Raw genomic sequence first — 18,692 nt, 5'->3', positions numbered from 1 at the left:
AACCAAAGTGCCAAACGTTCCAATGAGGAGGGGGAAATATGTACAATAGTGGATTCTTGTGGGTTTCTCCACACCAAGTTCTTAAGAAGACCTCCACATTCAGCAGCCCCTGAGTATCACATGTTCCTAAAGCTGGCATTCTGACAGAACAAAAATGCAGTCATCTAATGAAGTTGATATCATATATGAATAAGATACACTACAGCTAATTCAGATGGTTTTAAAAGAGGATTAGACAATTTCATGATGGATACAAATTGTGATAGGATAGCATGCATCCAAAAGCTGGAAAACAACAGCAGGAAAGTGCTATTGTCCTCTAGCCCTGATTGTGGGCTTCCCAAAGGAGTATGGATAACTTCAAGAGAAATGGGAAATTGGTGCAGAGAGGTGTTTAGTCTGATTGTATATTCTATTAAATAAATATGCATATAACACCACAACATAAGCAGCATGGAAAAGAAATCTCAATTCAATAATTCTACTTGTTCTGGATCTTTTATTTTAGGCAGAAATGAGTCTCAAGAATTGGCATTTAAACATTGCAACATTCAATTTCCTGATTACAAATAATGTTCTCTGGACTAAAGCTTGTGTGCGGTGGTATATATATTGATGTATGGTCAAACAGTTTTCCAACACTGAAGGTTCCCTGCATTTCCCCAATGCTTACCTTATTGCACTTGCAGATAAATGGCCATAGGAGCCACTTGCTGAAGAACTGCTACGGGAATTGTTAAGAATTGTGACTAAGGAATTTGGAGATGTCCGGATCATGGTCTGAAGGTCAAAGCTGTGATCAGACAGAGGCGATAGGGACAGTGTTCTCTTTCGGCTTGGTCTCGTTGGCAGCCTGGGACTCGGAAACCTGGCGCCTGTTATGTAAACAAAAACAATTATCTACTCTAGTACCTGACCCTCTTTATTTATTACTGCTCACAATGGATATAAAGAGCTGCCACAACAGTACGACATGCTTTTGACAAGCTCACTCTTTCCACTTATGATCTACTGGCTACGATTGAGAAAAATTAGGAAGAAAAATTTATCTTTCCATTGCTTACCTCAGGGGAGCTCTGTTTATTAATGTGCAAGCAAAATGATAAATTGCTAAACAAAAGGAAAAGACTTTTATGTGTTATCCCTCTCATTTCTAGTGATTTATGAATCTGATGGCTGCTTAGACATTCACATCATTAATTCACTAGAAGCAAAGAGATGGAGTGGTTCAAATCTGAGCTACCAGCAAACCCAGAGTCTACCGCATTAATGAAAAGAGTCAACAAGGGCTTCTAACATGTAAAATGGATATGAAAAGTCTATTTTCCCCCTTTGTTCGTAATTCTGTTTGGACAATGAGGCAAAGATAAATAAGAAAAAAAGAAGATCCTTCTGAAAAAAAATTATCGCTATATATCTTACGAGTTGTTTGAAAACTTTCTAACAATCCTATGAGGCAGACTTAACGTTGATTTAACATAATATTAAAAGACTATTCAATACTGACTTTCCCATATGAAGTGAACAGTTCTTTCCTTCTTTATTTATACAATTTAGCTGAGCAGCAGTAAAGGTTTATTATACATTTCTTAAGTGGTTGTGGGTAGTTGTGTTTAGTTTGTGGAAGTAAAAGTGTAATAGCTTGTTAAAATGGAGGATTAGAAGTTTTCAGCAACAATTCAGATATTTATTTTCAGCTAAAAAAGGTTGTGAACAAAAATTAAATCCAGCCAAGATTAATCATTTTTAGAGTGGGGGTGATTTTGGAATATATATAACCTTCCTACTGAATTCCATAGAGATGTGCTTAAAGTGACATTTTTATTTTTGCTATCACCCTTTTCAGCTAATTGATCCAAGATTTTTAGCATCAGGATCGATGCATCACTTTTTAACTTTTCAGTAACAATAATACCCTTCTTGTAGCTAGAAAAAAACAAACACAGTCCTATTGGATTTTAAGAAATCCACCCAACCCAGCAATTAATCTCTAAAAATGCCGGGATTCATGATACAGGGAGGGTGAGGGCATGAACAGGACAGGGCACCAAGAAAATGCCAACTGATTGGTTTTCCCCTGCTTTGTATCCATTCAAAGTCTTAAACTTGGTATTTGGATCCTTGCTTTATTGCTTCTATCATGACATGATCTATTTCTAGTTAAGTTACCATCTGTGCTTCATTTTGGGACTCTCTTCAGCCATAGCCCCACAGATAAAACTGCCAACAAGAGTGTCAGTTATCTTTGGTGTCTGGCATGTGGTTCACTTCTCCCTTCTTCTACATCTGCATAACAAGCACGCACCCATGTTGTTCCAATCTTAGTCCGGATACCGTGATGACTAGTCAGCATTTAAAAGTGAATGTAACTTTTTTTTTCATCTCTTAAATTCCTTATAATTTAACCTTTTTCATCTCCCTTTTTTTGGGCCTGCGATTTAACTGTGTGGCTGCCTGCTACTTCATTAAATGCAGTATTTTGCTACTTGAGAACGGTGATGTCTTTTGCTTGTCTTAGAGCAGAGCTTTCCAAACTTTTTATGTTGGTGACATGCTTTTTAGACAATGCATCCTTTTGAGAAACATTAATTCAGTTTTACTAGCAAAATAGAGATTAAACCAAACTCTTATAAGAGTGTCATACAAATATTATACCATATATAAGTTTAATATAAGCCTTACACTTTTGGCGATTTTTTCCCTTTACACTTCTTATGTACTACAGTTGATTCCTGTGTAGTTTCCTCTATAGCTGTTCCATGTGGTTCATCACTAACATCATTGTCAATAGACTTTCTTTTCTTAATTAGAAACGTATTCATTTTAGTGGTAATGTAGGACAAATAAAATCTTAGAGCAGTCAACTCATTTAGCTTTCTGGCAGAAGTAATGGCAATGAGAAATGCCTACTTGAACTAAATTAAATTAATGGCTGTAGTCACAAGAGGTTCAAAAGCATTGAGTGAGCACTACAGTTAAAGACCAGTTAAGCAATGCACACGTACAAAGGGGAAACAGTGATTTAATCAGAGATAAGTAAAATGTAAACAAGAGCCAGTCTTGAAGCAATGATTACCAAATATATCTTAAAGATACCCAGTCCAAGGTGCTATAAAATTAATGCAGGTTAACACCACTTTAACTACTTTAGCTATGTCTCAATGCTATGGAATCATAGTTGTAGTTTAATGAGGCACCAGCACTATTGGGCAGAGGCTAAGGCTACGTAAAGCTACAGCTCCCATGATTTCAAAGCACAAGGCAGTTAAAAAGCTGTCAAATTGCATTAATTCTGCAGTGTAGTTGCACCTCAACAGATTAAACATGTAGTAAGAATTTTATAACATGGGTAACAGAGACTGAGCCCTCAGAAACATTATATTATTTCAAAAGGATATCAGATCTTATCGTTTTAGCATGAAAATATTTATTTGTAAATGGTTTCTAAACCAGGCTGGGCTTTAGCACAGCAGGTTAACTGCCAGCTGCAGTAAATCATGCCAACCAAAAGGTTGACAGTTCGAAGCCTGGGACAGGGTGAGTTCCTGGGCTTTAATCCAGCTTCTGCCTACCTAGCAGTTTTGAAAACAGCAATGTGAGTAGATAAATAGGTATCGCTTAAGCAGGGAGGTATTTAAGGTACCCATAAGGAAATGCCAGAAAAATGTCAGTGATTCGATCAAAGAGGAAGTTTACAAACAAAGCTCTTCAGCACGGAAAGTGGAATGATAGCACCCCCCCCCCCAAAGGCAGGAATCGAGCACAGTCTCCAAGATGCCGAAGATGAGAAAGCCTATATATACCTTTATCTATGTACAGTTGTCTATCTTGTCAGTGTATAACGGCATTGAATGTTTACTGTATATGTGTTGTGTGATCTGATCTTAGTCCCCTTCGGTGTGAGAAGAGTAGAAGATAAATACTGTAAATAAATGAATAATCAGTTCTCATTAACTGTCTTAAGATGGGATATGAAAGCGGAATTCCCCATGCTGTTAGGCAAATTGTTGCCAAGTCCAGGTGGAGAAAGACACCTTTCTCTTGCATCAGGAGGTCCTCCTAAAGAAGCAATCTGATATATTGGCCATGAGGTAGATGAAGCACAATAGAAAACTACAATTGATGTGGCCATCAGAGTGTGAGCAGGATGGGAGACACTCTAGAGACTGACCAAAGATTGGAATAATGTCCTTCAAAACTGACAATACTGTTTTTGCTGCCTTTCGTACCAACACTGACTCAAATCTTGATACGAGAGGCTGACAGCAGGGAATTTGGTTAAGACTTGATCTCACTCTGGAATAAAGTGGAAAGAGCCATTGATACATTTTCTTCCAAGCATGTAATCTAGTGCAGTAGTACCTATAATTCATTTTGGTTTAGAGATGGTCTAAGGACAATGAAAGAGGCAGACATACCTAGAGTGCAGGTAGCATAGGCCACAGAGGGAATGTGACCAAAGATCAGGATCACTGTATCTATTACGCAGCAGTAATATCATCAAACAAAATCTCATAGTGTCTGTACCTTCTCATTCTCAATATGCTGCCCAGCAGGGTTATTTCAAATGGTGAAAGCCTATTGAGATCAGACTCAGAGAGATCAGGAATAGAACTCTTGTCTGCCTGCTATGATAAGTAACATGTATCTCCTTGCAAGTTCATGTCACAGCTATCACAGAGTCCTGACAAGTGTCCAGTATTCCAATCTGGTCAGGTTTCTTGGGACAGGTCTCAGTTGGAGCAGACTAACAATGCAGACAAGCTGCTTCAATCAGTCAGTTCCACCACATACAAGCTAGACAGCTGACCCTCTTGGCTGATAAGATCTAGCAGAGGTGATTTGACTGAGTTCAGGAAGACATAAATGCCTCAATATATTAAGGATTAGGATGAAAGAGAAGATATCAAACTAGTTCATACACTGATGGTATCATGATTACTACAACACACTCTATGTATGGTGTTACCTGACTTTGCAGCTGCTGGTAATAAATAATACAACAGCTAGATTAGTGTTTCAGTGGGTTAAATTCTTAATAAAACATCAGTTTTCCTAAAGATATTTATTATTCTCACAAGTTGTCTCATGGCTTCTTTTCTCACCACACTAATAAAACTGGTAAAGAAGACTGAAAATTATACAAAATGGTTATATGATGATGAAGATGATGATTAGTAGTAGGAGTAGTAGTGTAGAGGTAGTAGTGGCAGTAGCAGAAACAGAAGATGTGGTGTACATATCACTAACAATAACAAGAGACATGGTTCCACCTTACATTTATAATCCTAAGTGTAACTTAAAAATACATTACTTGAGCAGAGCATGTCCAAGGGGTTGACTGACAGTAATATGAAAATAGATCATATACAGTGTTCCCTCAGTTATTGTGGGTGTTACATTCCAGGACCACCCGTGAAAAGTGAAAATCCGCGAAGTAAAGATGCTATATTTATAGCATCCCTACTTCAGCTAGCCCTCACACTTCCTTACCCACCTGCTGCGCTTGCCTGGTGCGTTAGTGTCACTAGAGCTGGGGAAATAGACTCGAGAGGCGAAGGGAAGGAGGCCGGCCCTGGCTCCTCCTCCCTCTACTTGCTAGAGCTGCCTTTGCTTTTGCTGCTGCTACTGCTTCTGCCTCTATTGCTGCTGCCGCCTTAGCTGACACCTGTACCCTGCCGGCCGAAGGTGCATGCTGCCAGGGAAGGAGGAAAATCCCCCCTCCCCAAAGAGGCATCCCGAAGGCAAGTTATACACGGCCTTCGGAATCCATACAACTCTTAACTACCACCCAATAAATGCCTCCAGAGCCACTTCCAGCAGGCCTTCCCCACCATGCCTCAGGACCGGCCCACACACCAACCTCCCTTTCTGAGGCCCGTTGGCTGCCAGATGGGAGCCAAAGATTAATGTAAATCTTTTACATTAAGATTTATTGAAAAAACGCGAAACACCGAGTCTGTGAAAAGCGAACTGTGAAGTAGCGAAGGATTACTGTATTCTCCCCCCCCCCCTTTTTTTTTTGGACAGAAAGCACCTGACTTTAACACACCACAACACTGATTGCAACTCTTAGGCATGAAATGCAAGCATGGGCATTCTATTTTATTTTAATTTTTTTTTTGCATCTTAATCCTAGCTTCTTGCTAATTGTTTTGTTTTCCTGCTCTCATCTAAAATTCTGACAAAGAAGAAAGTGGTTTCTTCAGCATGATGAATGGGTAGGACATTCAGATTCCTAGTTAATGACAATTAATTTACTGTACACCCATGCAAGTTAAGATACTTTTAATTAGTTTTTACAAAGTAAAGGGCTAGCGTCATCCTCTATTTAGATAAAAGCACTACTGCCTGACTAAACAAATTCACATCAAACAGGGAAGGTGAGGCTATATGACCTCTCCACAATTCACTCTTAGTTTAATTCTCTATTTACTGTTTAAAAACAAGCAATTTGCATAATACCACTGCACATTTGTGTGCATTTTAAATACAGTAAACAGTTCTTAATTGAAAAGTTGCTGCTGTAATGAAGCTTAAATGTGTGATCTCAACTTAAGAAAACCTTCAGACACATCTTTGTTCAGCTCAGCAGCAGGTAGGGGAAAAAGAGCACAGTTCTTTTCAATTGCCTTCCTGGTCTAATGTCCCTGACTTTCTCTCTCTCGGGATGCTATCAGTCATCAGCTACTTTGAAGGATAGCAAAACCAGAGGGAAAGCAAAGCCTAGGTCTTCTTGGCCCAAACTTTGCACTTTGACAGTCAGACACTACAGGGCCAGCACTGAAAAACAATGAAACCCCATTATATGGGGCTACTTTGATGCATTGGTTTCTTGGCAGAGCATGGAAAATCAGCTTTCATAAGAATGAATATGATGACATATGGAAACCAGAGCATTCTCCTACCATTAAATGACTTCGGCATGACATTACATACATTTTTTTTAAAAAAAAACAAAACAACTTTCCATGTCGATAACCTTGAAAGGTCTGCCTGACCATCTAAATATGTATATACATTACTAAGTCCAGTTATACAACTTGATGCTCACATAATATTGGACCAGAAACCTAGAGATACTGGAGATTATTAGAAGCCAAGCAATTATCTTCCTGCACACAGATGTTTTGGACAAATCCAAAACTCTCTATGCACTTAGGATTCCTCCAGATGAATTCAAAAAATTACTAATATATGTACTTGAGGTTCATATATGAGTAACTTTCTATAGGCCCACTTTCTTATATGCCATGTATTACAACAGAGAAGGAATGAACAGGTAAACAGAAATAAAAGAAATAGCGAGAGCTGTATGTGGGTCTTCAAATTAGATTCCCATTTTGAATGGACTGAGCTCCTAATTATGAATAATGAGCTTCATAAACATAAGAGACTGTTTTCATTAATTTCTAGCAAACGGGAAACAGATCCAACCTCAGCTAGAAAAAACAAAACAAAACATTGGCATCAGCTTTGAGGTTCTGATAAGCCAAGAAGCCAAACCTATATTCAGGAACATGCTTCAAATTTTGTAAAAATCTCTTTCCTGACTGGGTCTGCAATCATTCCATTTATATATATTGAGTGACACGAAGAGTTTAGATTCTGGTATTTACCACTTATATTTTCGAAACATTGAAGGTCTTATAAGAATTCTAGTGTTCCCCGTGTTCCCCAGGGTCTCTCCTGCTTTCCCTGCAGATTCACCTAGGAAGTAGTGAGGACTGAATTCACTCAGTTCTTGCAATATTGGTCTTGATGACCATGAATGACTCTGACACATGTCAGAGCTCAAGTATAAGTATTTTACATTGATTTTATTTAATTCCACAGGTGAAATGGGAGCACAAGGAACTGATTAGTCTTTGATAAACTCTCACTATTGTTTTATATGTTTTGCATATTAAAATATTTATATCTTGCTCTATATTTTATGCTGAGGAGTTGTTTAGCTTATGTTTTTCTTCTACAGACTTCCCTTCAGGTAACCAAAATCTTCCAAACAAATCCCTGAAAAATACCATGGATTAAGAGATGGGTCTGGGGGTCTAAAACATTCTCTAAAATCTTCTGGTTTTGAGCTTATAAGTTTCACAACCATGCATATGATTAGAGAGATTAGAGAGATGGGCCAAAACTAACAAAATGAAGTTCAACAGTGACAAATGCAAGATACTCCACTTTGGCAGAAAAAATGAAATGCAAAGATACAGAATGGGTGACGCCTGGCTCGAGAGCAGTACGTGTGAAAAAGATCTTGGAGTCCTCATGGACAACAAGTTAAACATGAGCCAACAATGTGATGTGGCGGCAAAAAAAGCCAAAGGGATTTTGGCCTGCATCAATAGGAGCATAGTGTCTAGATCTAAGGAAGTAATGCTACCCCTCTATTCTGCTTTGGTTAGACCACATCTGGAATATTGTGTCCAATTCTGGGCACCACAATTCAAGAGAGATATTGACAAGCTGAAATGTGTCCAGAGGAGGGCGACTAAAATGATCAAGGGTCTGGAGAACAAGCCCTATGAGGAGCGGCTTATGGAACTGGGCATGTTTAGCCTGAAGAAGAGAAGGCTGAGAGGAGATATGATAGCCATGTATAAATATGTGAGAGGAAGCCATAGGGAGGAGGGAGCAAGCTTGTTTTCTGCTTCCTTGGAGACTAGGACGCGGAACAATGGCTTCAAACTACAAGAGAGGAGATTCCATCTGAACATTAGGAAGAACTTCCTGACTGTGAGAGCTGTTCAGCAGTGGAACTCTCTGCCCTGGAGTGTGGTGGAGGCTCCTTCTTTGGAAGCTTTTAAGCAGAGGCTGGATGGCCATTTGTCAGGGGTGATTTGAATGCAATATTCCTGCTTCTTGGCAGGGGGTTGGACTGGATGGCCCATGAGGTCTCTTCCAACTCTTTGATTCTATGATTCTATGATTCTATATATTTATTTTGTAAAATTCATCAAATGGCATAACTGGTCCATAACTGGTTGAACTGAAATTCCTTAGTTAAGTATTGATACTTCATAATACCACTACTTCTGATAGTAATGTTACTACTACTGCTAGAAGGGAGAAGAGGGCTGTGCAGGTGTTGGAGGAGGAGCAGCAGCGAAAGCGAATTAGAGACATATTCATGGCTCCACCTGATTCCAAGTCCTTTGAGGGTTTCTCAGATTGTGAAATGGGAGAAGGAGAGGAAAGCAGGGGAGTTAAGCGGACTACTCGAGAACAAGAATCAGATGAGGAGATCCAAAGGAAGTGTATCCGTGATATACTTAGCGCTCCAACAGAAGATGAAGACTTTGTGGGTTTTGAAAGGAGTGATGGGACTGGAAGTGACAATGGGGAGGAGGATGCTTTAGACTGGACCCGTGTGCAGGAGATTAGGGACATCTGTACTCAGCCTACATCCAGTGATGACTTTGAGGGGTTTGCAAAGGACTGGCAATCTGGGAACACTTGGGAAGACCTAAGTCTTGAAAGATGCTGGCAAAGGTGGAGAGATGGGTGTTAGTGCTCAGCTGCAGGGAATGGGACAGCTGAAAGTGATGATGAAAGGGTGGGGAGCAGTTCATCCTCCGATGAGGAGTTATAGGATATAAATTGGTTTGATTTCAATGGGTCTTTGCAGAAGGTAAAGTGTCTTATTGGGTTTGGATCTTTGTTACTGCCATTACTCTCAAGTTTGGGTCCTTGGACTACAGATCTCCGTGTTTCCGTGACTTCTGGCTGGAACTCCATAAGTGCTGACTTCAACCTCCTCTTTGACTCTGGACTGTGTTTTGATGACTTTGCTTTTTGGACTGCTTCATCTCATTTTGGACGTGCCTGGACTTTGGACTGTTTTCGGACTTTGATTTTGCATGCTCCCACCTTGTTTTCTTGTGCTTTTTGGACCTTTTGAATTTCAAGCAGATTGCTGTAACTTTCTGTTATCCAAGATTATACTTCAGTATAATCCAGATTATATTTAAATTGGGTTTTTTGCTTAGCGATTGAGATAGACTTAGTTTGTGCTAGAGACACTGAGTTAAGTGTCTCTAAGCCTTTTTTGTGTTTAATAAACCTTTGTTTGGACCTTTTATACTGTGTTTGGCATTTTTGAGGCTTCTGGGTCTTGACATTGACCTAGTTGATAACTTCCCATTCAATGTGCACTCAATGGAGTCCCTGAATTAACTTTTACTCAATGTGTCAAATGATCCTTAAAACCTAATGCTGAACAATAAGGCATCAAAAATAATAAAAAAACTCTTTAAGTGCTATGAAGATGTCATTTAGACGTTGACTAAAAGAGCGACCAAAGAAGTATTAAAGGAAATGCATAAAAGGTAAAGTTAAAGGTTTCCCCTTGACATTAAGTCTAGTCGTATCCAACTCCGAGAGGTGGTGCTCATCTCCATTTCTAAGCCAAAGAGCTGTTGTTGTCCAGGCACCTCCAAGGTCATGTGGCCAATCAATAAAAACTTTGTATTTTTGTTTTTGTTTTTTGTTGTTGATATGTTCAGTGGACTGATAAATAAACAGATCTGTCTATTTAAAAACTGGGATACTTTTCACAAAATAAGAAATGAAAAATACAGTGTGTTGTAGATTAACTACAATGGGGAATGGGAGGGGAAAGAACTTCCCAGAGAATGTTGTGAAGGCAATAAAGTAACTTTGTTTTGAATGGTCACATCCAGAGACAGTTTAACCATTTGGATGTCAGATGTCTGGGAAGGAGAAGGAGAAGATTAATCTCACTTCCTGGCAAGCATGAATACTAGTGCAGACTAATAGTAGCATTGATGATGAAGAAGATTGTGATGGCAATGACAACAACAACATCAAACACCAAATAACATCGAACAATAACTCAAACTCAATATTGAAAAATTAGACCTTCAATTCAAATGCTTAAGTCCGGAGAAAACATTAACAGTTATTCACATTTTCACATCCAACAGTTCCATGTCACAACTGCATTATCTTTTGAAATTAAGTTTATTTTCAGCGAGTTCAGGAGCTTTGATTAAGATATTTGGTTACAACATTCATCACTTACTGTCCATAGCATGGAGATACTCCATATGAAGGGCACCAGCTCCTGCTGTGGCTGCCGAAGGAATGATGTCTGCATATGGGCTGCGCTGACCTGCCAACAGAGCCATCTGATGATAATATTCAGCTGGACTAACTCCAGCATGTGGTACTAAAAAGAAGACAAAAGAAAGATAATTTAAGGCAGTGGTTCTCAACCTTCCTAATGCTGCTACCCCTTAATACAGTTCCTCATGCTGTGGTGACCCACAACCATAAAATTATTTTTGTTGCTACTTCATAACTGCAACTTTGCAACTGTTATGAATTGTCATGTAAATATATGATATCTGGACCAAATTTGGCACAAATACCTTGAAGAGACTCGCTGGCATGAGCCTACCTCCAGCCTTGCCTGCTCTCCCTCACCCACACATGCACACCATGCTGCTATGCACCAAACACTCCTGCTCTCCTTTCACTGCCCCCACCTTGGCTGAGAGGCCAGCCATTCACAGCGGAGAAGGAATTTTGGTGGGTGGATTCACTGGCTGTGCCCAAAAAGGAAGAGAAGGACAGGCAGAGAGATTTTCAGCTTTCTCTACCAAAGGGGTTCCTAAGACCATCAGATATATATTTTCTCATGGTCTCTGAGATCCCCTCATGACCCCCCCCCTCCCCCGGTCCACTGGGGTCCTGACTCCCAGGTTGAAAAACACAGATTCAAGACAATATGGTAATCTGGAAGCAACTTTTTAATGTTATTCTCTTATCCATGGCAACGACTGTTTCTGTTCTGTGCATTTTAAATCTCATCCAAGCTTGTGTGACTTTGAGTTTCATCCCATTAATGGACATAATTGACCACTTTAAGTAAATACTAAAAATGTTTATCCTGGTAAAGTTCCTTTGAAATTAATATTAAAATTAGCTGTAGCTATTTTATGCATCATAGAATTCAAACTTGCTCTGGGCCCACTTGTGTGATTTGACTTATACGTATTTTTAGATTGAAAATAGGGATATACGTGTTTCAGCTTGTTTCTTCCAAATGTAAGATCTTCTAAGGATGAAACTCCAACCCTGAACAACTCTCAAACGTCTGGGCAGAAGACCAGAGCAGCAGGCCTTAATTTAAAATGGAGTTTACCTCTTTAAAAGGTTGAACTTGTTCAACAAAACAACAGCCAGCAACCATCTAGCTACCTACACAGCGCCCCTCGATCTATGGCAATTCTTTGGATTCCAGTTTATGTCTTTGTGAGTTTATATTTATCTTTGTTGTTCATTTATTCAGTCGTTTCTGACTCTTTGTGACCTCATGGACCAGCCCATGCCAGAGCTCCCTGTCGGCTGTCACCTCCCCCAGCTCCTTCAGAGTCAAGCCAGTCATTTCAAGGATGCCATCCATCCATTTTGCCCTTGGTCGCCCCCCCTTCCTTTTTCCTTCCATTTTCCCCAGCATCATTGTCTTCTCTAAGCTTTCCTGTCTCCTCATGATGTGGACAAAGTACTTCAACTTTGTCTCTAATATCCTTCCTTCCAATGAGCAGTCGGGCTTTATTTCCTGAAGTACGGGCTGGTTGGATATTTATCTAGGGTGCTCAAATTTTAGTTTTCAGAACTGGATAAGAGACAAAAATTCTTTATGTAGAGGTTAAATGTAAATAAAAAACCATTTCAGGAATTTTTAAACATCAAGTCAAAAATTCGCCAACCCCCAATCCCCTCATATACATTACACACCATAAAAGGATGAAGAAAAACATTTGAGCAAAAGACCTGACAGGAAATCATTGATTTAAAAGTTTTACAGTATTAGACAACTGTGGTATCTTTCCAGACACACTTAAAATACTTCCTGAGTTTTCTGACATAAGTGTCTGGGTTAACTAACAATAACATTAACTGAAAACTTTAAGAAACATGTCTGAAGAAACTGCAAGGATATATAGTATAAGATAAATTGGACTACATGTATTATTTACTCTAAAATTTGCTTTAGTTTCTGAAGATAAGAAAAATAGCTTTCCTTACTGTAAAATGTACACGGAAAAAATATTGTAAGAAAGATTCTGTGTTTTAGTAGCAAGGTGGTTAGCATATCTCAGCCTGGAGGGGACAATCATTTGAGGGCCAACAAAATATTGTTTATGAATAAGATTTCCTCCACCAACTGCAACACAAAACCCTTAGTGTTTATTAAGTCCAAGGGTGCACCTATACCAGGCATGGGCAAACTTCAGCCCTCCAGATGTTTTGGACTTCAACTCTCGCAATTCCTAACAGCCAGTAAGCTGTCTGAGATTTCTGGGGATTGTAGTCCAAAACACCTGGAGGGCCGAAGTTTGCCCATGACTGATCTACACTGTATAATTAATATAGTTTATCACCACTTTAACTCCCATGGCTCCTGGGATTTGGAGACATCAAGACCACAGCTTTGGATAACACTTCTGTACAGAATTTAACATAAAAGCCTACCTATTGCATAATTTTTTGAAATGATGGGAGTGGGTGATGGAGAGAGGAACATATGGACAACTAGTATTAAACATTTTATTCATCATTCTGGAAAAATATGATTTTCCCAGAAAAATAAGACTTTGGAGGGAGGGAGGGGAATATTTTCAAAGTTTTTCCACTATTTTTCTAGGACTTCACATGTCTAGCTGGCTGAAAAATACCAACAGGCAGTAAACACATCTGCTTTCTGGTGCTTTCAATCATAACCACAAACATCCCAACAACTTCATTGTTGTATTGTGACTGGTTGTGATTATATTTTGGGGCTCCTGCCCTCACCAAAATTACAGTAAACAGTTGCAGAGATACTTTATGGATGTGTCAGTGCCTTCTCATTTAAAACTGTACCCAACAATTTATCCAGAGGTTTAACCCTTGTGGCAATGATTTTTTCCCCAGAACTTTCTTCCTCTTTATCACAGGGAAAACCTTGGCCTGCACCACAACATATATCCTAAAAGGAAATAACCAGAAGAAAAACAGGCTTATGTGTCATCTGCTATAAAGTCAATTATTGAGCAAGTTGAATTTTGTAGTATCAGTGTAATCTCTATAAATAAAAATGTAATGTTCGTTTGTGATATTCACAGAACTAGAAAACCACTGGGGGAATTGACACCAAATGTGGACATGATACACCTAACACCCCAATGTATGTCCTTCACTCAAAAAAAACCCCCAAAGAAACAGCAGAAACTCCAAAAATCCACACAAGGGAAGAGCGGATGTTACAGCATTGAGAGCCAAGCGCATGCGCACGCACGGCCATACAAGCAGAACTGGCACAGCAGGCAGCACCAAGCTCCCTTCCTCACTGCGGCAGGGAGCTTCCTCCTTCATGGCAGCATACTCGGGAGCCTATCCCGCACACATGGCCACACACATACACACAACTTTGCCTTCCCCCTTGCCCTTTGCATTTTCTTTTAAAGTTGAGGCAAGCAGGTGCAAAAGAGGCATTTTGCCCGGATGGTTGTGTGTGTGAGAGAGAGTGGAGGGAAGGAATCTCCCCCCAAGGCTAGCAAGCCCTCTTCCTTTTTCCCTTCCAGCAGCTTCCTCTCCTCCTCATTCCTCCTTCTCATGCCTCTTTCCTTCTCTCCCTCACTCCTTCCCCTTGAACTTGCCAAGCGATCTCCATGGCCGCCATGACACCTTCCTCTTCACCATCCTCCTTGCCTGCTGTGGCGACGGAGGAAAGAAAGGAAGAAGGGAGGAAAGAAAGAAAGAAGCATGGGAAAGAGGGGAGGTAGAGAGAGAGAGAGGCAACCTCCTATCTCCCCTCCTCTTGGCTCTTCCCGTTGCCTTTTGCAAAGGTGGGCACTTCCAAGGCTTCCAGCCCCCACCAAACTTCTGAGGCAGGAGAGAGACTGAAGGGACCCACAGAGAGGAAGAGGAGGAGGCAGAAACACAGGCAGCAGTAGCAGCGGACCCCAGGCTCAGAGCCCATCACAGCCATTTCCGTTGCAACTTGGTGGGGATGATGAAGCCAAGCAAAGCAGGAGGGAGCCAGGAGCTGGGGGGGGGGGATAGTGCCCGACCAATGAGGGGGGTCTGCCCCTGTCAGGAAGGGAGGACAGTTGGGAAGGTAGCGTAAGATATCTATAGTCCCACAATTTGTTCACAAAACAAAACACACAATAGCATATCCACACTGTGTGTGTGTGTGTGTGTGTGTGTGTAAAGCTAAAGGTTTCCCCCTGACATTAAATCCAGTCATGTCCAACTCTGGGACTCTGGTGCTCATCTCCATTTTTTAATTGAAGAGCCAGCGTTGTCCATAGACACCTCCAAAGTCATGTTGCCACTGGTATGACTGCATGGAGCGCCCTTACCTTCCTGCCAGAGTGGCACCTATTGCTCTACTCACATTTGCATGTTTTTGAACTGCTATATGAATTGAAAATCATTCTATCTATCTATCTTTAACAACTTGGCAACATAAACATGTTAGCAGAGCAACAGTGAGTGCATATGGGTGTGTGGAGTTGTGAAAATATAGTGGAATTAATGCACATGCAAGATCATCCCCACAATACCCCCTCAAGACATGCACTCCAGCAGAACCACTTATTTCCCACGTGACTGTGTGCATTTGAGGGGAGAGTTGAGGAAATATAGTAAAATTAATATCCATGTAGGTATTCTCAACTTCCTATCAACATAGACATTGACATATTATCCACACCCATATGTGTATGCGTGTGTGCGTATGTGTGCATGCACTATCTCTCCCCCCAAAGAAAGGAAACAAAGAGGGAAGGAAGGTTGGCCACAGCAACGTGTGGCAGGTACAGCTAATATATATTAAAGTGAGTCTGTAATGCACTCATAGCTAGGAACTGTAATATATAAACTAAATACTTAATACCACAAATTAAAGCTGTAAATGTATGATATACTGTTAAACTATGTAACACATATACTTTAGATTACTGATATTTTAAAAAATGTAATGCCATAAAGTCATTTATGGAGGCCTTACTATAGCTAAGAGAGGATTAACAAATGTTTTAGGCAATTGCTAAATTTTCTTTATCACTATTACAAATGCCCTGCATATGTAATACAAGTTCTGATTGACAACAGGTCATTAAAATTTATTCTCATAAGAACAAGTACCCCTAACTAATGGATTATCTGTAAAAGTATATGTTCTTATATGTGAGGATTAATTAATTAGGGTATTATCCATTTGGGTAGTGAGAACAGTTCATTTTTCAAACTCAGCTAAAGGCAGATTGTCTGTTTTGTAAATGTGCTATTTTCATGTCTGGTGGGAAGTACTTTTCACTTAATTGAAATAGTATTTTAATTGTCATCCATACACACTGCCTAGGCTAATTTAACCCATATTAGCTCAATTTAGCATAATTACTACTTTAAATACTGAAATTGATTTTCCCCCCCGAACAATTAACAGAGACCAGCACATGCACTTTTGTTGTTGTTATCAATTGTGTTGAAATTCTTAATATCTTTTTTTCCTCTTGGATGTATAATATTTATTCAGAGCTTGGACATATATTTTTAAAAGCAAAGAGTTATTGTTATGTCACACTAAACCTACATTGTATATTTAGATGCAAGTACAGTTACTCTGCAACGACTGACATTGGACTTATTGAGTTATAGTTATAATGCAAGCTACTTATGCTGCATTTATTGCTAATTACAAGTAACACATTATGCGTAACTAGCTATTTCCAGGATCTACCAATAAAATTGAACATTTCCACCATTTCCATGTCCCAAAAATAATGTTTTCAGTCTGCTTAGGATTTCAAGTGTCTAGTTTTATTATTTTTCATGTTCCGAATGATGAACCATCCATGGAACATGAATGTGCTCACTCAACATCCTATCCACAACATGTAGCCAGAAGGAACACCAAACTAAACAGAACAATAAAAACCAAACAACAACAACATAAAATATTCATTTTAAATGTATTTTTAATGTTCATACTATTTATTATAGCTTTGTAATTCTAGTGATGCTTGAAGAAGGCCATATCTAAACTCATATGAAACTTCATATGGATTGCTTGAATGTTTTTTCACCAGTTATACACAGCTTTTCATGTAAAAAATCTGAAAACGGTTCACAAGATGTGGTTCCATATCTGTATCCATGCTCTCATATATATATATACATACACATATAAATGCACACACACACACACACACTTGCATGCATACATACTTTAGATAGCATAGGAATGGTTAACACTCCATGTGGTGCTTGTTTTGTTGACTATGCCACTGTTCAGAAGATTTCATCTCACTTTCAGTCCCAGCGATAACTAGATTTTGAAAAATATGGCTTGTGGAAACAAGGACTGGTGAAAAAAGCTTCAGTGGAGACACCTTTTCCTTCTAGGGGTGAATAGCCTTCTTAGGGGTAAATTTATCACACTTCCTGTTGTCTTGTCCCCATTCTTAACTATGAAACATTTGTAAGTTGGATGTTTGTAACTTGGAGACTGCCTGTATTTTAATAGTGTTTTGCTTTGCCTCACTATTTTAACCATGCTGTACCTTGCCTCAAGCTGCAAGAAGGGTCACATAAGTAAATCACAGTATGTCACAAGAAATGAGATCTATATCCTGGATTTCATAAGATAAAATTACAAGTCAAACACTTCCCAAGCGTCTGTGTGATATATTTTCGAATGATGCGTGCAGATCCAAGTAAGGTGGCCTTTTGCAGTTCACAGATTGTGATTTTGTCAGTGTTCATTGATTTCAAATGCCGGCTGAGACCTTTTGGCACAGCACCCAGTGTGCCGATCACCACTGGGACCACCTGTACTCGTTTATGCCAGAGCCTTTGCAGTTCAATTTTGAGGTCTTGATAACGGCTGAGTTTTTCCTGTTGTTTTTCCTCAATGCGACTGTCACCTGGTATGGCGACTTCAATAATCCAAACTTTTTTCTTTTCCACAATTGTGAGGTCTGGTGTATTGTGTTCCAAAACTTTGTCAGTCTGGATTCGAAAGTCCCATGGTATTTTGTGTGTTCATTTCCACTACCTTTGCAGGTTTACGATCCCACCAGTTCTTTACTACTGGCAGGTAGTACTTGTGACATAAGTTCCAATGAATCATTTGGGCCACAAAGTTGTGCCTTTGTTTGTAGTCTGTCTGTGCAATTTTCTTGCAGCAGCTGAGGATATGATCAATAGTTTCATCAGCTTCTTTGCACAGTCTGCATTTTGGGTCATCAGCTGATTTTTCGATCCTGGCCTTAATGGCCTTTATTCTGATGGCTTGCTCCTGGGCTGCAAGAATCAGGCCTTCGGTCTCCTTCTTCAGTGTTCCATTCGTGAGCCATAATCAGATCTTCTCCTTGTCCACTTTTCCTTCAAATTTGTCAAGGAACTGCCCATGCAATGCTTTGTTGTGCCAGCTGTCAGCTCTGGTTTGTAGTGCAGTTGTCTTGTACTGATTTTTGTCATTATTATTATTATTATTATTATTATTATTATTATTATTATTCAGTTCACATAAATGAGATGGCACTGATCACATTTTCCTTCCTGCAGCTTAATTTAATTTTGATAGGCAAAGCAATTCCTTAAGTGGGAAGAAACAGAGTGACAAATTTCAAACTGTATCCCAAGCCTGGCACTTTATGCCAGTCAAA

General features: G+C 39.6%; 1 protein-coding gene across 5 annotated transcripts in view; it reads right to left on the bottom strand.

Annotated features, from left to right (window-relative positions):
- GLI3 (GLI family zinc finger 3) overlaps window positions 1-18,692 on the bottom strand; it is a 264,261-nt gene that overhangs the window by 71,036 nt on the left and 174,533 nt on the right. For all 5 annotated transcript variants that reach the window (XM_060781580.2, XM_060781581.2, XM_067470174.1 and 2 more), the window contains 2 exons: window positions 11,048-11,194; window positions 674-875 (listed from right to left, as the gene is read on the bottom strand). In XM_060781580.2, coding sequence (XP_060637563.2) covers window positions 674-875; window positions 11,048-11,194 — 349 coding nt within the window. The remainder of the gene's footprint in view (window positions 1-673; window positions 876-11,047; window positions 11,195-18,692) is intronic.

The sequence above is a fragment of the Anolis sagrei genome, chromosome 6 (genome assembly GCF_037176765.1).
Source record: "Anolis sagrei isolate rAnoSag1 chromosome 6, rAnoSag1.mat, whole genome shotgun sequence".
Taxonomy (NCBI): Eukaryota; Metazoa; Chordata; class Lepidosauria; order Squamata; family Dactyloidae; genus Anolis; species Anolis sagrei.
This window is presented reverse-complemented; position numbering and strand designations above follow the sequence as displayed.